The following is a 13,666-nucleotide window of genomic DNA, read 5'->3' as shown; positions in this document are numbered from 1 at the left end:
CACCTGTGGCCTTGAGAGGCGCACCTGTGGCCTTGAGAGGCGCACCTGTGGCCTTTGAGAGGCGCACCTGTGGCCTTTGAGAGGCGCACCTGTGGCCTTGAGAGGCGCACCTGTGGCCTTTGAGAGGCGCACCTGTGGCCTTTGAGAGGCGCACCTGTGGCCTTGAGAGGTGCACCTGTGGCCTTGAGAGGCGCACCTGTGGCCTTGAGAGGTGCACCTGTGGCCTTGAGAGACGCACCTGTGGCCTTTGAGAGACGCACCTGTGGCCTTGAGAGGTGCACCTGTGGCCTTGAGAGGCGCACCTGTGGCCTTTGAGAGGCGCACCTGTGGCCTTGAGAGGCGCACCTGTGGCCTTTGAGAGGCGCACCTGTGGCCTTGAGAGGTGCACCTGTGGCCTTGAGAGACGCACCTGTGGCCTTTGAGAGGCGCACCTGTGGCCTTGAGAGGCGCACCTGTGGCCTTTGAGAGGCGCACCTGTGGCCTTGAGAGGCGCACCTGTGGCCTTGAGAGGCGCACCTGTGGCCTTTGAGAGGCGCACCTGTGGCCTTGAGAGGCGCACCTGTGGCCTTGAGAGGCGCACCTGTGGCCTTTGAGAGGCGCACCTGTGGCCTTGAGAGGCGCACCTGTGGCCTTGAGAGGCGCACCTGTGGCCTTTGAGAGGCGCACCTGTGGCCTTGAGAGGCGCACCTGTGGCCTTGAGAGGCGCACCTGTGGCCTTTGAGAGGCGCACCTGTGGCCTTGAGAGGCGCACCTGTGGCCTTTGAGAGGCGCACCTGTGGCCTTGAGAGGCGCACCTGTGGCCTTGAGAGGCGCACCTGTGGCCTTTGAGAGGCGCACCTGTGGCCTTGAGAGGCGCACCTGTGGCCTTGAGAGGCGCACCTGTGGCCTTTGAGAGGCGCACCTGTGGCCTTGAGAGGCGCACCTGTGGCCTTGAGAGGCGCACCTGTGGCCTTGAGAGGCGCACCTGTGGCCTTTGAGAGGCGCACCTGTGGCCTTGAGAGGCGCACCTGTGGCCTTTGAGAGGCGCACCTGTGGCCTTGAGAGGTGCACCTGTGGCCTTGAGAGGCGGTATTGGCAGCGGGGAAGCGTCCTTGTTTAAGCAAAGACCTTGGCCTCCTCCGAAGCTGTTTGCTCCCCAGAGTTTCTGGAAGAGAATTTGTTTCAAATAAAAGTGCTTGAAGAGCAGCTGAGCTGCGCGTACTTTAATTTGCAAACCTTAGATGTGCAGTGGGTGCTGTGCGAGCCGCTGAGAGCCTCGTGCCCGCAGTGCTTGGAGGCTTACTCCTGCTGTCCACAGCTGAGCCTCGGGCTCACTTCCCACCAGAGGGGGCTGCCGTGTTCTAGGATCACTCACCCCGGGACTGCTGGTGCCCCGTGACTGCGTGAGCCGCCCCTTTGTCTGGCTCTGCGTCACCTCCGTAGGGCCATTCCGGCTCCACGGCTCCCCAGGGAACCCCCAAGGCCTCCTCGGCAATTGCGGGTCCTTCCCAGCTCGTCCTCCCCTCGGGCTCAGGCCACTGCCTTTCCAGGTTTTGTACATCAGACTCTCCCCAAATACCCCCTGCGTGTAAACCTCCATCCCAGAGTGTGCTTCCTGGGAACCGGCCTAAGTGAAGGGAGCTAAAAGAATTAAAAACCTGCTGGCCGGAAAGTCTCACGCAGACCTTGACATTTTCCGTCGTGGGGATGCCGTGCCCTGCTCAGTGTAGCAAACGGTGGTTCCTGAAACTGGTGGAAGGAAAGGTCAGATGGCAGCACAAGCTTCTCCTTTGGAGAGGACGGAGAACAGAGGCTGCAAGAGTTGAGAAGGCTAACGCAGTTAGTAGCCAGCAAGCAATTGGCTGTCATGCTTTGTCATTTGAAATCAGACTTAGGTGTCAATAGGAAAGAGTGCGTGCTTCAGAGCCCTGCAGTCACGGGAGGTTCAGTTGTGAGCCCCGCTGGTTGGATTACGCAGCTGTGCACACCTCGATTTAGCTGTCTTACCCCGATCTAAGTCATACAGGCCAGGGGGGGCTTTTATTGTAACTCTGTTTGTACCAGTTCAAATCCATAAGCTCACAGCTGCAAAATACCCAACTCCTTAACCCTAAACGCCCGGCCAGGCTCTCTGCAGCACGGCTCCACCCCTCCAGCGTCTGCACCGCCCACCACGGGGTCGTGTCCCTCCCCGCCATCTCGCTGCTCCTTCTGCCACCCCACTCTCCACTCACCGAGACCCACAGTCTCTGAAGGGCGTCCTCTGCTGTGGCCCTCTCCCGTCTTTGCTAATCCTTTCCTTGGCTGTCCTAACGCCCGTTGCCCGGTTCCTACACCTCATCTCAGGTTCTGTTGTAGCCATAGAACCGAGCCCGTGTGGTGGTCAGCGGATCACTTCAGTCCTTCCCCATCCCCACCTCTAGCCCAAGAAAAATACCAACCCATGCTGCCTATAGATCTTACGTAAGCATCACCTACCGTGGAATCCCTCTTGGAAACCATCTAAGCCAGGTATTTGAATAATCAGGCATTGCTAAATAAATGGCATTGCTCACAAGGTAAGCTGATTGCATCTGCTTTTACTACAATCCAATAGCTGTCATTCAGGTAAAATCTAAGTATTTAGATTTATTGTCAACTCAGTGTTAATGACTCAGCTGGGCTTTGCTTCACAAAGAGAAAAACAGGAAGGAGCTGGGGTGAACAGATTAGAAGATGGCACCTGAGACGATTCAAACAATCGAAGCTAAACAGGAAGTCAGACAAACATCCTCTCTGCACATCCTTCTCCTGAAGCCAGGGGAGAAGGCTTCTCCAGAGAGCAATTATCCAGGCCAGGCAGGGGCTCAGGATGCGGCTTCCTGCGCCTCCAGGCCCCCAGGGCTCACACTTTTTATTAGTTTACTTGTATTGGGGTCAAACAGGTCATCTCGTCTGTCCTCACCTCTTACAAAGTATGGAACTTTATTACATTTGAACTCAGTTTAAATTGTAGCCATTTGTCTAGTAAACAAGGGAGTGAAAGCGCAGTTATTTCCTGGCTTGTTAAAAATTGATGATATGTTGATAATTTATTTATAAATATCTTAATGAGGAGTTGAAAATATTGGTATGTAACATACAAAGCACATCAAGAAAAAGAAATGGTCATGATTTTTATAATATGATGCCAAAAGAAAGGAGGATTATTTCACTGTTTGAAAACAAATCTTAACAAAAACACTGTGAAACAAACTTCTCCTGTTAGTGGGGCATAATAAGTAAAACTGAAAGTCCGTCCTCTATAACTTCACGCTGTCTCGAGACTGTAGATCCTTTCACAACCAGTCGGAGAGGGGCTATTACTTTTTCCAAGATTATTGGCTCTTTGTTCTGCAAATATCTAACTATTTAAGTAAAAGTTCTAAAACGTGACATCTCAAATGCTTCCTAAATTCATTAGACAAATGAGCACAAGGACAGAAGTTAACTCAGCATTTTAATTTCAACTCTTATATTTGAATACCAAAACTGCACATATTGAAAGAATGTCATGTCTATTTCCCATGATTAGGCTATTTTTATTGTAAAGCAAATATTATACTTAGAGTAATAGTCTTCCTTGAAAAGAACTAGCTTACATTTGGCATATTACATCATGGCACAATAATATACAGCATGCGAATATATTATTTATTATATCCTATGAACTGAGTTGAAACACTTAGGATCTCACAGCTGTGTTGTACGATTCATGAATCAGGCAGCATCTTGCTCAGAAGGTGGAGGACGGCTCCACCGAGGGGGTAAAAGCGGAACCCCACATCAGACCGATCTAAATGTGGAAGTCGGCGAGGACGTGCCCTGACCCGCTTCCCTTTCGCTTACGGGGTCTTGCCAAGTGGAGCAGGTGCTTGGGAATGAGGAAGCGAGCTGGTGAGGAACCAGGAGTGAGGTGGCCCAAGAACGAGGAAACTAGCTGCCAACCGCTGACGGGCTCTATTTAAATTGGGATTTCCGGGCTAGCCAGGCATTTGCAGGGAATAAAAACTAGCTTAGGTTTTTAGTTTGGCCTCCATGCCGGGCCCACTAGATTTTATTTATCCATCATCCTCCCTGATTATTCAGGAATATTACAGAGGTTGTTCCCCATCATAATTTTGAAGAGCAGTAGTGAGAGAACCCCAGGGCCACGAGGTGAGCCGTTCCGCTCAGCTCTTGAGGCTGTGGTTGGGGAAGTCGTATTGTCCCTGCAAAGCCGATCTTGTAATTGACCTTTAGAAAGCAAGATTTTCTGCACTCCTTATAAGATAATTGTTTCTTTTAACTACTCTTATAACAGAAAGCCAGATATCAAGAAAATATAAGTAATTATTAAAATATTTATTTCATTAAGTGAAAAAAAATGAATTGCATGTATTTTATGCCCTTGAGTATGTACATCAAAAGGTATTTAACATTTACCCAAATCAACCCTTGGATAGGAAGCACCAAACTAAAAATCTTCTCACTTGAAGAAAAAATGCTGTATTAAAAAAAATCTTAGAGTCTGTATTTTACTCTTTTATAATTAAAATAGAATTACACACATTAAAAGTTATCTCTCACTCTAGGTGCGCCAAAAAAAATCAAAGATAATTGTAAGAAACCCTCATATGGCTTTCACTGTTCTTTAAACAAGGAATGTTTTAAAAGCTCTCTCAAGTTGTCAAAGGCCTGGATGACTAAGTGTATATTCAGTAGCACAGGGTAATCTTATGTGCTTACGTGTTTATTACGCGTTAGTCAAATTATGTCAATTGGCAATAAGGGCCTTTCCACTGAAGAGATGTAATTCTTATAAAATACTGTCACTTACAAATAAGAACAAGCAGATGTAAATTATTTTCAAGTAAAACTGAAATTTACTGTGGAACTTTTAAAACTGAAAAAGTCACTGCTAATTTAGTCTTTAATAAATTTAATGTAAAGTATTTCTGGATCCAAGTGCTACTTGCAATTTATGATGAAATGCATTCATCCGTTCTTTTTGAACCGGCCAGTTCAAGACGCAGCGAGATTTAAACATTCCTCTTCGCAAACAGAGTGCATGATTCAATTTGTAATCTGGAATCTCTTCAAGAAAGATCAATATAATAGAATCCAGGTTTTGTTCAATGGCTTGCTGAACTGCATGGTGCACCTTGAATCTAAGTGAAAAAAAAATTGAGTTAATCAATATGCAGCTTAGGTTCTAAAATCTAAAATCCTTTTTAGAATTAGAATTCAATCTGTCACTCTCAAATCGAGTCATATTTTTTCTTAATTATTTTTTATTTTATTATGAGTTGTTAGTAATCCGTTCCTGACATTTGAAATTTCAATGGAAAAAATAAGTAGATATATAAAGTTTTTCAGGGTTCACCTACCTTTTGCACAGTGGCTCTTTTAACAGATGCTGCGTTATAACAAAAATAATTTTTCTGCTCCTTTTGATGCTGTTAACTATCGCTTCAAGTTCAAGGGCCCCTGCCTCAAAGTCCCTTTCCTCCAGGCAAAATTTCAGAGATGGGTCTTGCTCTTCCATTGGGGCCAAGTGGTCCCAGACCCAGTCGCCGTCTTTGCGGGAGTGAATGATGTACGCGGCGTACTCGAAGTGCTCGGCCTGCCTGTCTATTTCTTTGAAGCCCAGCACTCGGTGCACCGACACGTTCCAGTAGAAGGAGATCCTCCACCCCTCCAAGTGGACGAGCACGGCAGAGACGGTGAAGGTCAGCAGGACGCTGGAACTGAGGATGAAGAGGAGCTCGAAGGGTGCGCTGTCCTTGCAGGAGGCCGTATCGAAGCGCGTCACCGGGGAGCCGTGGTACTGGGGGGGCGTGTTGCACACGTAATGCTCTGCCAGCTCCGGGACGTTTGTGAGGGTCGCGTTGATCCAGTTGACGAACCAGGCAATACTCTCGCACGTGCAGTCGAAGGGGTTAAAGCGCATATCGAGAAGAGCCAGGTTCTGGAAAGCGGGTCCAAACACACGCTTGTCCACGGACGTGATAAGGTTCTTCTGAAGGTTCAATGATCTCAGAGACAGCTGGTTATCAAATAAAGAGGGTGGAAGTACGTTTAAATTATTCAACCCCAAATCGAGGCTCTTGAGCTCCAGCAAGCCCCTGAAAGCCTCTGCTGGGACCTCGTCAAAGCCGTTGGACTCCAGGTTAAGGGCGCGGAGGCGGGCGAGGCCCTTCAGGAAGCGCACGGGGCCCCCGGGGTTTGCCCGCTTCCAGAGCCGCGCCAGGTTGTTGTGCTGCAGGTCCAGCACTTGCAGCCCGCCGAGGCCCTCCAGCACGTCCTCGTTGAGGTTGGCGATGTTGTTGTTGCTAAGGTCCAGGACCGTGAGGTTCCGAAGAGGCCGGAAGGGCGACGGCGCGCTGTCCGCACCTTTGCAGGCCGTCCTCCGGAGCAGCAGGCGCTGGAGGCTGGGGGCCGAGGCGAAGGAGTCGCTGCTCAGCTGCAGGTATCTGTTATAGGACAGGTAGATTTCAGCCACGCTCTCCAGGCCCCGCCACTCCTGGCCTGTGAGCTCCTGCGCAATTTCGTTAAGCCCGAGGTCGAGCACCTCCAGGCGGCCCAGCCACGAGAAGGCGCCGCTCTCTATTTTGGAGATTTTATTTCTGGTGAGGTTGAGGACGCGTAAAGGGGAATGAGCGAGCGATAAGAAGGTCTCGTTTGTTAAAGTTCGCAAATTTGTGAAGGAACTCGACAGACTCAGGTATTTCAGATTTACCAACCCCATGAACGTATTGCTTTTCAGGCCTGAGAAATGATTGTCTTCCATGTTAAGGTACTCTAGACCTTTCAGCCACTGAAAAGACAAATCGTCGATCTGGGGGAGCGAAGCAAGGGGAATACTTGGCTTGATAAAAGATCGTTTCAAATGCAGGTATCGCACATTGAAAAGGCCATAAAAGGAGCGGGAAAACAAGCGCTCTAGATTATTATACTCCAGAATGAGGCACTCCAAATGTGGGAGCCAAGCGAAGGTGTCGTTAGCGATCTCGTTTAAGCTGTTGTGCGAAAGGTCGAGCCTGGTGAGGCTGGTCTGGTTTAGGCCGAGGAAGGTCGAGTTGCTGGTCTTGAAGAGATGCGCGTTGCTCAGAGACAGGCTGCGCACGCTCGTGTGTGACAGCTCCCAGCAGAGCCGCTCCACGAGCCCGGGGCCCAGCTGGGCACCGTTCAGGGACAGGCCGGACAGCTTTCCAATCGCGTGGAAACAGCCTGGAGAGAACTAAGGGGAGGTTAGGGGCCGCTTGCACCTGCCTGTGTCCTTGTGGCTCGTCTCCCCCAGCCCCCCTGGCCACGGCATTGCCCCGTCCTCTAGGCCTGAGTCTCCAGCTGAGTTCCAGCCCCCACCCAGCTGCTTTTGCTCCTTCTCCCCTGCCACATCTTCAGGGCCTTCCCTGCCCTCCCGGCCCAGGTGAGGCCCCTGGCACTGTTACTCATCACTCCGGGGGTAGATGTGGCCAATGGCCCTGTGGGGTCACTCTGGGTGGGGCCCTCCAGCCTGAAGGGGCCATGCCTGTCCCCCTTCCCGTAACGCGATGCTCCTGCCGCCCCTTCCCATCCATTAGGGTTTTCCTTACAGGTTTGGGGCTCCCTCAGCTTCCCTTGCAGAGCTGCATGGTTCTGGGGCTCAGGGCAGAGCCCGGGGACAAAAGGAGGGATCCGGAGACAATCCAGGGATGGGCGAGAAGCCTCCGTCCTCAGGGAGCAGAGGCTCAGCTCGAAGGTGCCACTTGCCAGAAGCTAGGACTCGCCGACCGGCAGAGGGGAGAGTACGAAACTGACCACGGCCAGTCTACATGGTGGGACACCTGCTGCCCCTGAAATGACGGTCGTGATGTGGCATTCATTTTAAAAGGCCTCCCATCTCCACTGCCAGAGACCCAGCTCTGCCGCCACGGGGAAGATACATAATCCTTCTCCAGCTCAATTTACGCGCGTGCAAACGGACAAGAATAACTTGGCTAAAAGGGCTGCGCAATAAAATATCAGAAAGGAACTCCTACCACCCGCACATGAGAATTTAGTTAAGTGCTCTGAATTTTAGTTGGTGGTGGTAGATTTGTTTTCATCATTTGGAGCAAAGCTAGAAGGAATCAAATCCAAATGACAGTGCTTGTCTCTAGCTTTGGGGTAGTTTCATTTCCCCCCTCACATTTTGCATATTTTATAAGATGTCTACCATAAATATTCTAATCAGAAATAAATGTTGCTTAAAAAATAGGATGAGTAGCATCCACAAATATTTCATTATGTCAGGAAAATTTTGTACACAGCTGAACTTTACATCTGAAAAATATACCAACTTTTAAAATCCTGATTTAGGTAAGACTTTCAAACATCCTTAACAGCCTGCAAAAAATAGGAAGTGGGTAGAATGCAGGCATATGTGGATTATGAAAGGAGCAAGCCGGGATGACGACGAGATGGTTAAGGGACGCCAGCACTCTCCGTTAAAGGGAGGGTTTGGAATAATATCCCTTCCTCAGCGTTTACTGAGAGCCGATGGTACTCCCAGCGCTGCCGCCTCCTCGCCCTCCTGCCTGAGGTCGTCTTACTATTATCACACTTTCAGAACCGGGGTCTGGGGCAGAGAGCGCTTGAAGACCAGCTAAACAAACTGGAAAGACCGTCTCTAAGCACCACGCTCTTTCCACTTTTCAGCCACTTGGTGAGATAGATACCATGACTTCTATTTCACAAGTGAGAAAGCTAAGACTCAGACAGGTTAAGTAGATTTCCAAGGTCAAAGAACTGGCAGGTGCTGTAACGGGGATTTTAACCCACTTCGTCTGACGCAGAGCTTCTACCCACTGCCAATTCTCCCTCCCCTGAGGCTGGCTCCAGGGCTGGAAGTGTGAAGGATTTCTCACAGACATGAAAAAGCAATTTTAGATTCCTATCTGGATGATACAGGGGCTGCCCACATTACAGGTAGAACAAAATAATTTGGCTCATATCTTACCTCTTTAATTTGATTTGATGATAAGTCCAAGGTTTTTAAAGAAGAATTGCCAAGGAAATCAAGTTCTTCATGTGTTAAGGCATAAATTTTATTATTTGATAAAAGAAGCTCTTGGAGATTTTCCAGTTGGAGTTGAGTTCCTAATTTTGTAGATGATAAACTATTATGAGATAGATCTAATGTGATTAAATTCTGAGGGAAAAAATGATATGTATATGTTAGAAAATAATTCCTCTAAATATACATTAATCTTAGAAATAGCCCACAGCAAATTATTATTCTACAGAAACTGACAGTGAGGGTAATAATCTTTATTGACAAAAATACCATCACTGCAAGGATGTAGTTTCTTACTTCAAGAATCACTTTATTTCTCTTACCAAAATAAAACAATTTCAGCTTATTTATTTATGCTGTAAAGAATATCCATAATAAGCATTTACTTATCTATAATACACATTTATTTATGATGTAAGGAATGTCTGTGTGGCTTATCCAACACATAGTGTCATGAATTAGTCTTGAAACACTAAAAATTCAAGAACAGGGAAAAAAAAAGAAGAAAAATCATTTCTGTGTAAAAGCAAGAATAGAATTCTGCTGTCTATGCAATTCTAAAAATAATTATACTGAGGAAGACATTGCTACATAAATTTTAGAACATGACTAGTAAAGCATATTCACTCTTGTTTGTTTTATCTATATTGTAGATTGGTTTATTACCTTATGTTACTTTTGAACATATAAATTTCAATCTCCAGTAAAAGTTAAGGAAAAGCTGATATCTAGAACAGTAAAACCTTAGGTAATCTCTATTAAAGAAAGCAAGACTTTTATTTATATTTTTGGAAGAAAACTAATATTTTGCCAACAATTTTTTAACCAAATGTTGAGGTCTTTGGGTCCAAAGACAGTTAGACAGTTCTTCTACATGAAAATCTAAGAAGGTAAAAGAAAGAATTAAAAATTGTTAATACCAAAGCATTTTATTAAATGTTTTGAGGCAGTTTTAATTTTCCACTTTATTCTTGACATCTGGAACCAAGAATTCTTAACTTTTAACAAGGCCGTAAATGAAGAAAAGACAGACTTGAGGTTAGAAAATACTTGTCTAAGTTTTAGAGACAAAAGCATACCATTTTCCTAATTTAAAATCCAAGTAGTGCTACAAAGGAAAACGTGTTCGCCATTGGAAAACAGTTTTTTAAAACCGAGAATAAGCCACTTTTAGCTGCATAATTTGCTTTATCATTCTATCAATTTGCTAGCTTTATTTGAAATCAGTTCAGAAACTACCAGGATTCTTGAAATTTTTTTCTTGACTCTAGGGAAAAGCAGCATTGGAGCTTTTTTCCATACTCCTAAGGAGATATTCTGATCACTCTCTGATCGTGACATTTATTTCTCATATGTGTTTCGGTGCTAATTTGGGAAGCAAGAGAGGCAGATTCCTTTAAAATTAAGGTTGAAACTGATTTAGATTATATTTTCTCATTTGAAAGCATTTTCAATCATAATAGCAATATGTGTGCATGCGTGTGTCTTCCATTGGAGTAGATCAGATTTCTTATTCTTTTCCTTGAATTTAGGTATTAGGTCTAAGGATAGATAAGTAACTTGAAAACATAACCTTTAATGGCATTTTTCATTTCATTTATGGAAAGGCCCGCTTTCATCTTACCTTCAGGTTTTTAAAGGGATTACTCTGAATTTTCTGGATTGAGTTAGACATCAGATGGAGTTCAGTCAAACTCAGGCAGAAGATAAAGGTTTTGTCAGAAAGCTGAGATAGCTCATTGTGCTGGAGGTTCAAAACTTTCAGTAAGGGGAGGTTTTGGCACAGTTCTGGCTCCAGCTTTGAGATGGAGTTAAACCCTCCATCCAAGATGGTAAGTTGGCTGTATCTTGTAAAATTGGCAGGTGGTAATCGTCTGAGTTGGTTGTGAGTGAGGTTCAGTGCCGTGATGTTTGCTGGGAGGTCGTCCGGTACTTGTGTCAACTTCAGGTGGCTGCAGTCAGCCACTTCATGTCTAACAGAACATTTGTTGGTAGAGGAAGTACACAGCTTCCAAAAGGGCAGCAGCCCCCAGAATAGGTAGGCAAGAACAGGCAAACGCTGTTCCATGGTTCTACCCTATGAGAGAAACATAAAAATGTAGTGGGCGACATTAATAACATGTTTTCATAATGTGTTAGTACATTCCTTATAAAATATATAACCAGAATAGATGTTTGTGTGTTGTGTGCTCTTTTTACTCACACTTTTTGCATTATAAAAATGTATATTGTAGAAGCAATAGAGCAAATGGAAATAATTCAAACTGCACAGGAGGGTTAAAAAATGGAACCTGCCAATCTCTCTTCATCCTCCACCTCCACCTTGAAGGGAGGATCTCTTGCCAGTTTCCATTTTTAATTCTCCTGGTTTCCTCTATAACCACAAGTGATTTGTTGTGGTTTCACTTCTTAATTGAAACATCTCATTGAATGTAAGCATTTTCTTTCCACTATGAAGATAAGGATCTTAATTTTACTACACCCTCTTCCTTTGGTTATTTCTTATTTGAATCTCTTGATTAAAGACCACACCTAAAGCTCTATTTCTTGGTTTACCAACTTTATGGTGAATTAGGAAATGCACCCCTGCCTCCCTCCACACTTTTTACCAGTCTCACTTTTCTTAAAATCTGTCCATTTTGCTAAGGTACAAAGGGTAAGCATTTTATCCAGAAACTACAATTAAGTCTGGCATGCCAAGTCTAGATTAATTCAGAAACTCTAAAGTTGAATGGCATTTCCAGGTTCTTACTTCTGGAAATATTCCTGCAGAACTGGTGAGGCTTGGGGGAGCAGAGTGGCTGCAAGTACAGGCCACGGAGCCGCAGGTCCAGCTGCTGCCCTGGTCACCTGCTGAGAGCCTGCGGCAGGGGCTGACCCATCAGAGAGCTAGAGGAGCTCCTCCACAGGCTGCTGAGAGATGCAAGGAGGAAAGCCACGTAGCAGCTTATGGTACTTGATGCAAAGCAATAGTAAATGCTACTAACGATTACTAGTAATCAGTACAATGATCCCATGATTTTTTTAAAAATTTCTTTGTCTTTATTTTTTTTAATGTTACATTCAAAAAATATGAGGTCCCCATATACCCCCCCACCCCTCTCACCCCACTCCTCCCATAACAACAACCTCCTCCATCATCATGGGACTTTCATTGCCCTTGGTGAATACATCTCTCAGCACTGCTGCACCACATGGTCGATGGTCCACATTATAGTTTACACTCTCCCCCAGTCCACCCAGTGGGCCATGGGAGGACATACAATGTCCAGCATCTGTCCCTGCAGTACCACCCAGGACAACTCCAAGTCCTGAAAATGCCCCCACATCATATCTCTTCTTTCCACTCCCCACCCTCAGCAGCTACCGTGGCCACTTTCTCCACATCAGTGCTACATTTACTTCCATTACTAATCACAGTAGTTTCAGAGTAGAAGATAAGTAAGTCTACTCTAATCCATACTCTATTCCTCCTTCCTGTGGACCTTAGGATGGTTATGTCCACTCCACCTCTATCTCAAGAGGGGGCTTAGATTCCACATGGATGATGGATGCAATTCTCCTGCTTGCAGTTGTAGGCACTCTTGGCTCCCTGGTGTGGTGGTTGACCTTCTTCACCTCCTTGTTAGCTGGCTGGGGTAAGTCCAATAAACCAGAGGGTAGGAGTTGCAAGTCTACTGAGGCTCAGGGACTGGCTATCACATGAACAGTCCAGAAATTCAGGTTTCCTGAGTATACACTAAACCCCAGTGCCAAATGGATAATTATAACTATTTCCTATTCATGTAAATTTTTTACCTGATAGAAAATCTACAAGATAAGGACATATTATCATGAGACATTCACAGCTGCCCACTCCACAAGAAGGCAGTCTTAAGTCATTGGAATTCTAGGAAATGCACGGAGTGTTGGAAGGATCCGAGAAGCCCCTCACTGTCTCGGGGAGGGGAGGAGCCGTGGTCTGGACCACTGGTGCCTCCCCACCCTGCCACCACCCGCGTCTCCCCCCTGCAGCTGCAGACGATCCTCGAGTAAGGCAGTCAGAATCCTTCATACTGCTGCTTTCCAATTTCAGTTTAAATCATGAAAATTAAGTCCTGGGCTATGAGGTATTGGTGGGTCACTTTGCCCCAGTGCTTGGTCTAAAGACTGAAATTAACAAGTTTAAGCATTTGCTCTTACATCATTTACAAAATCCAAAGGCCTTTACAATTTTAATAAGAATCCGCTCTATATATTGTATAAACAAAAATACTTGTGAAACATTGCTTGAACTACTTTAAGTTTTGTATGGACAATTCTTATAAAGTAAACATAATTATATTTGATGTCATGAAAGGGTGTTTTGGGGAGCTGTAAGCAACCATGACAGCTTCACAATAAAAATAAAGGTTTTAATTTATGGAAATTTTACATTAAATTGAGTTTTTAAGGAATTACTTTTGCCCACAGTTGAAGCATGAGTGCAGCTGAATGCAGTGAGGGAGGAAGATATGTACAACCTTGTGTCTCTAGCCGATGACCCTTGAGTATTCAAGGCAATAATGAACTTTTCTCCCTTACACTACACCTATTGTTAAGAACTATTCTTGCTCAGTTTGCTGTCGATTTGGGCATGTGCGTTCCTGAAGTTTATAATCCCTCTTTTCC

At 45.8% G+C, this 13,666-nt stretch overlaps 1 protein-coding gene across 3 annotated transcripts in view; it reads right to left on the bottom strand.

The window, feature by feature from the left end:
* Window positions 1–3,440: 3,440 nt before the first annotated feature.
* Window positions 3,441–13,666, bottom strand: part of TLR3 (toll like receptor 3) — a 20,974-nt gene continuing 10,748 nt past the window's right edge. For all 3 annotated transcript variants that reach the window (XM_058289909.2, XM_023588558.3, XM_004457777.5), the window contains 4 exons: window positions 10,641–11,093; window positions 8,960–9,151; window positions 5,367–7,219; window positions 3,441–5,147 (listed from right to left, as the gene is read on the bottom strand). In XM_058289909.2, the coding sequence (XP_058145892.1) occupies window positions 4,919–5,147; window positions 5,367–7,219; window positions 8,960–9,151; window positions 10,641–11,084 (2,718 nt within the window). In that variant the 5' untranslated portion in view covers window positions 11,085–11,093 and the 3' untranslated portion in view covers window positions 3,441–4,918. The remainder of the gene's footprint in view (window positions 5,148–5,366; window positions 7,220–8,959; window positions 9,152–10,640; window positions 11,094–13,666) is intronic.

The sequence above is a fragment of the Dasypus novemcinctus genome, chromosome 29 (genome assembly GCF_030445035.2).
Source record: "Dasypus novemcinctus isolate mDasNov1 chromosome 29, mDasNov1.1.hap2, whole genome shotgun sequence".
Lineage (NCBI taxonomy): Eukaryota > Metazoa > Chordata > Mammalia > Cingulata > Dasypodidae > Dasypus > Dasypus novemcinctus.
Note: the sequence above shows the minus strand (reverse complement) of the source record. Positions and strands in the feature narration are given on the sequence as shown.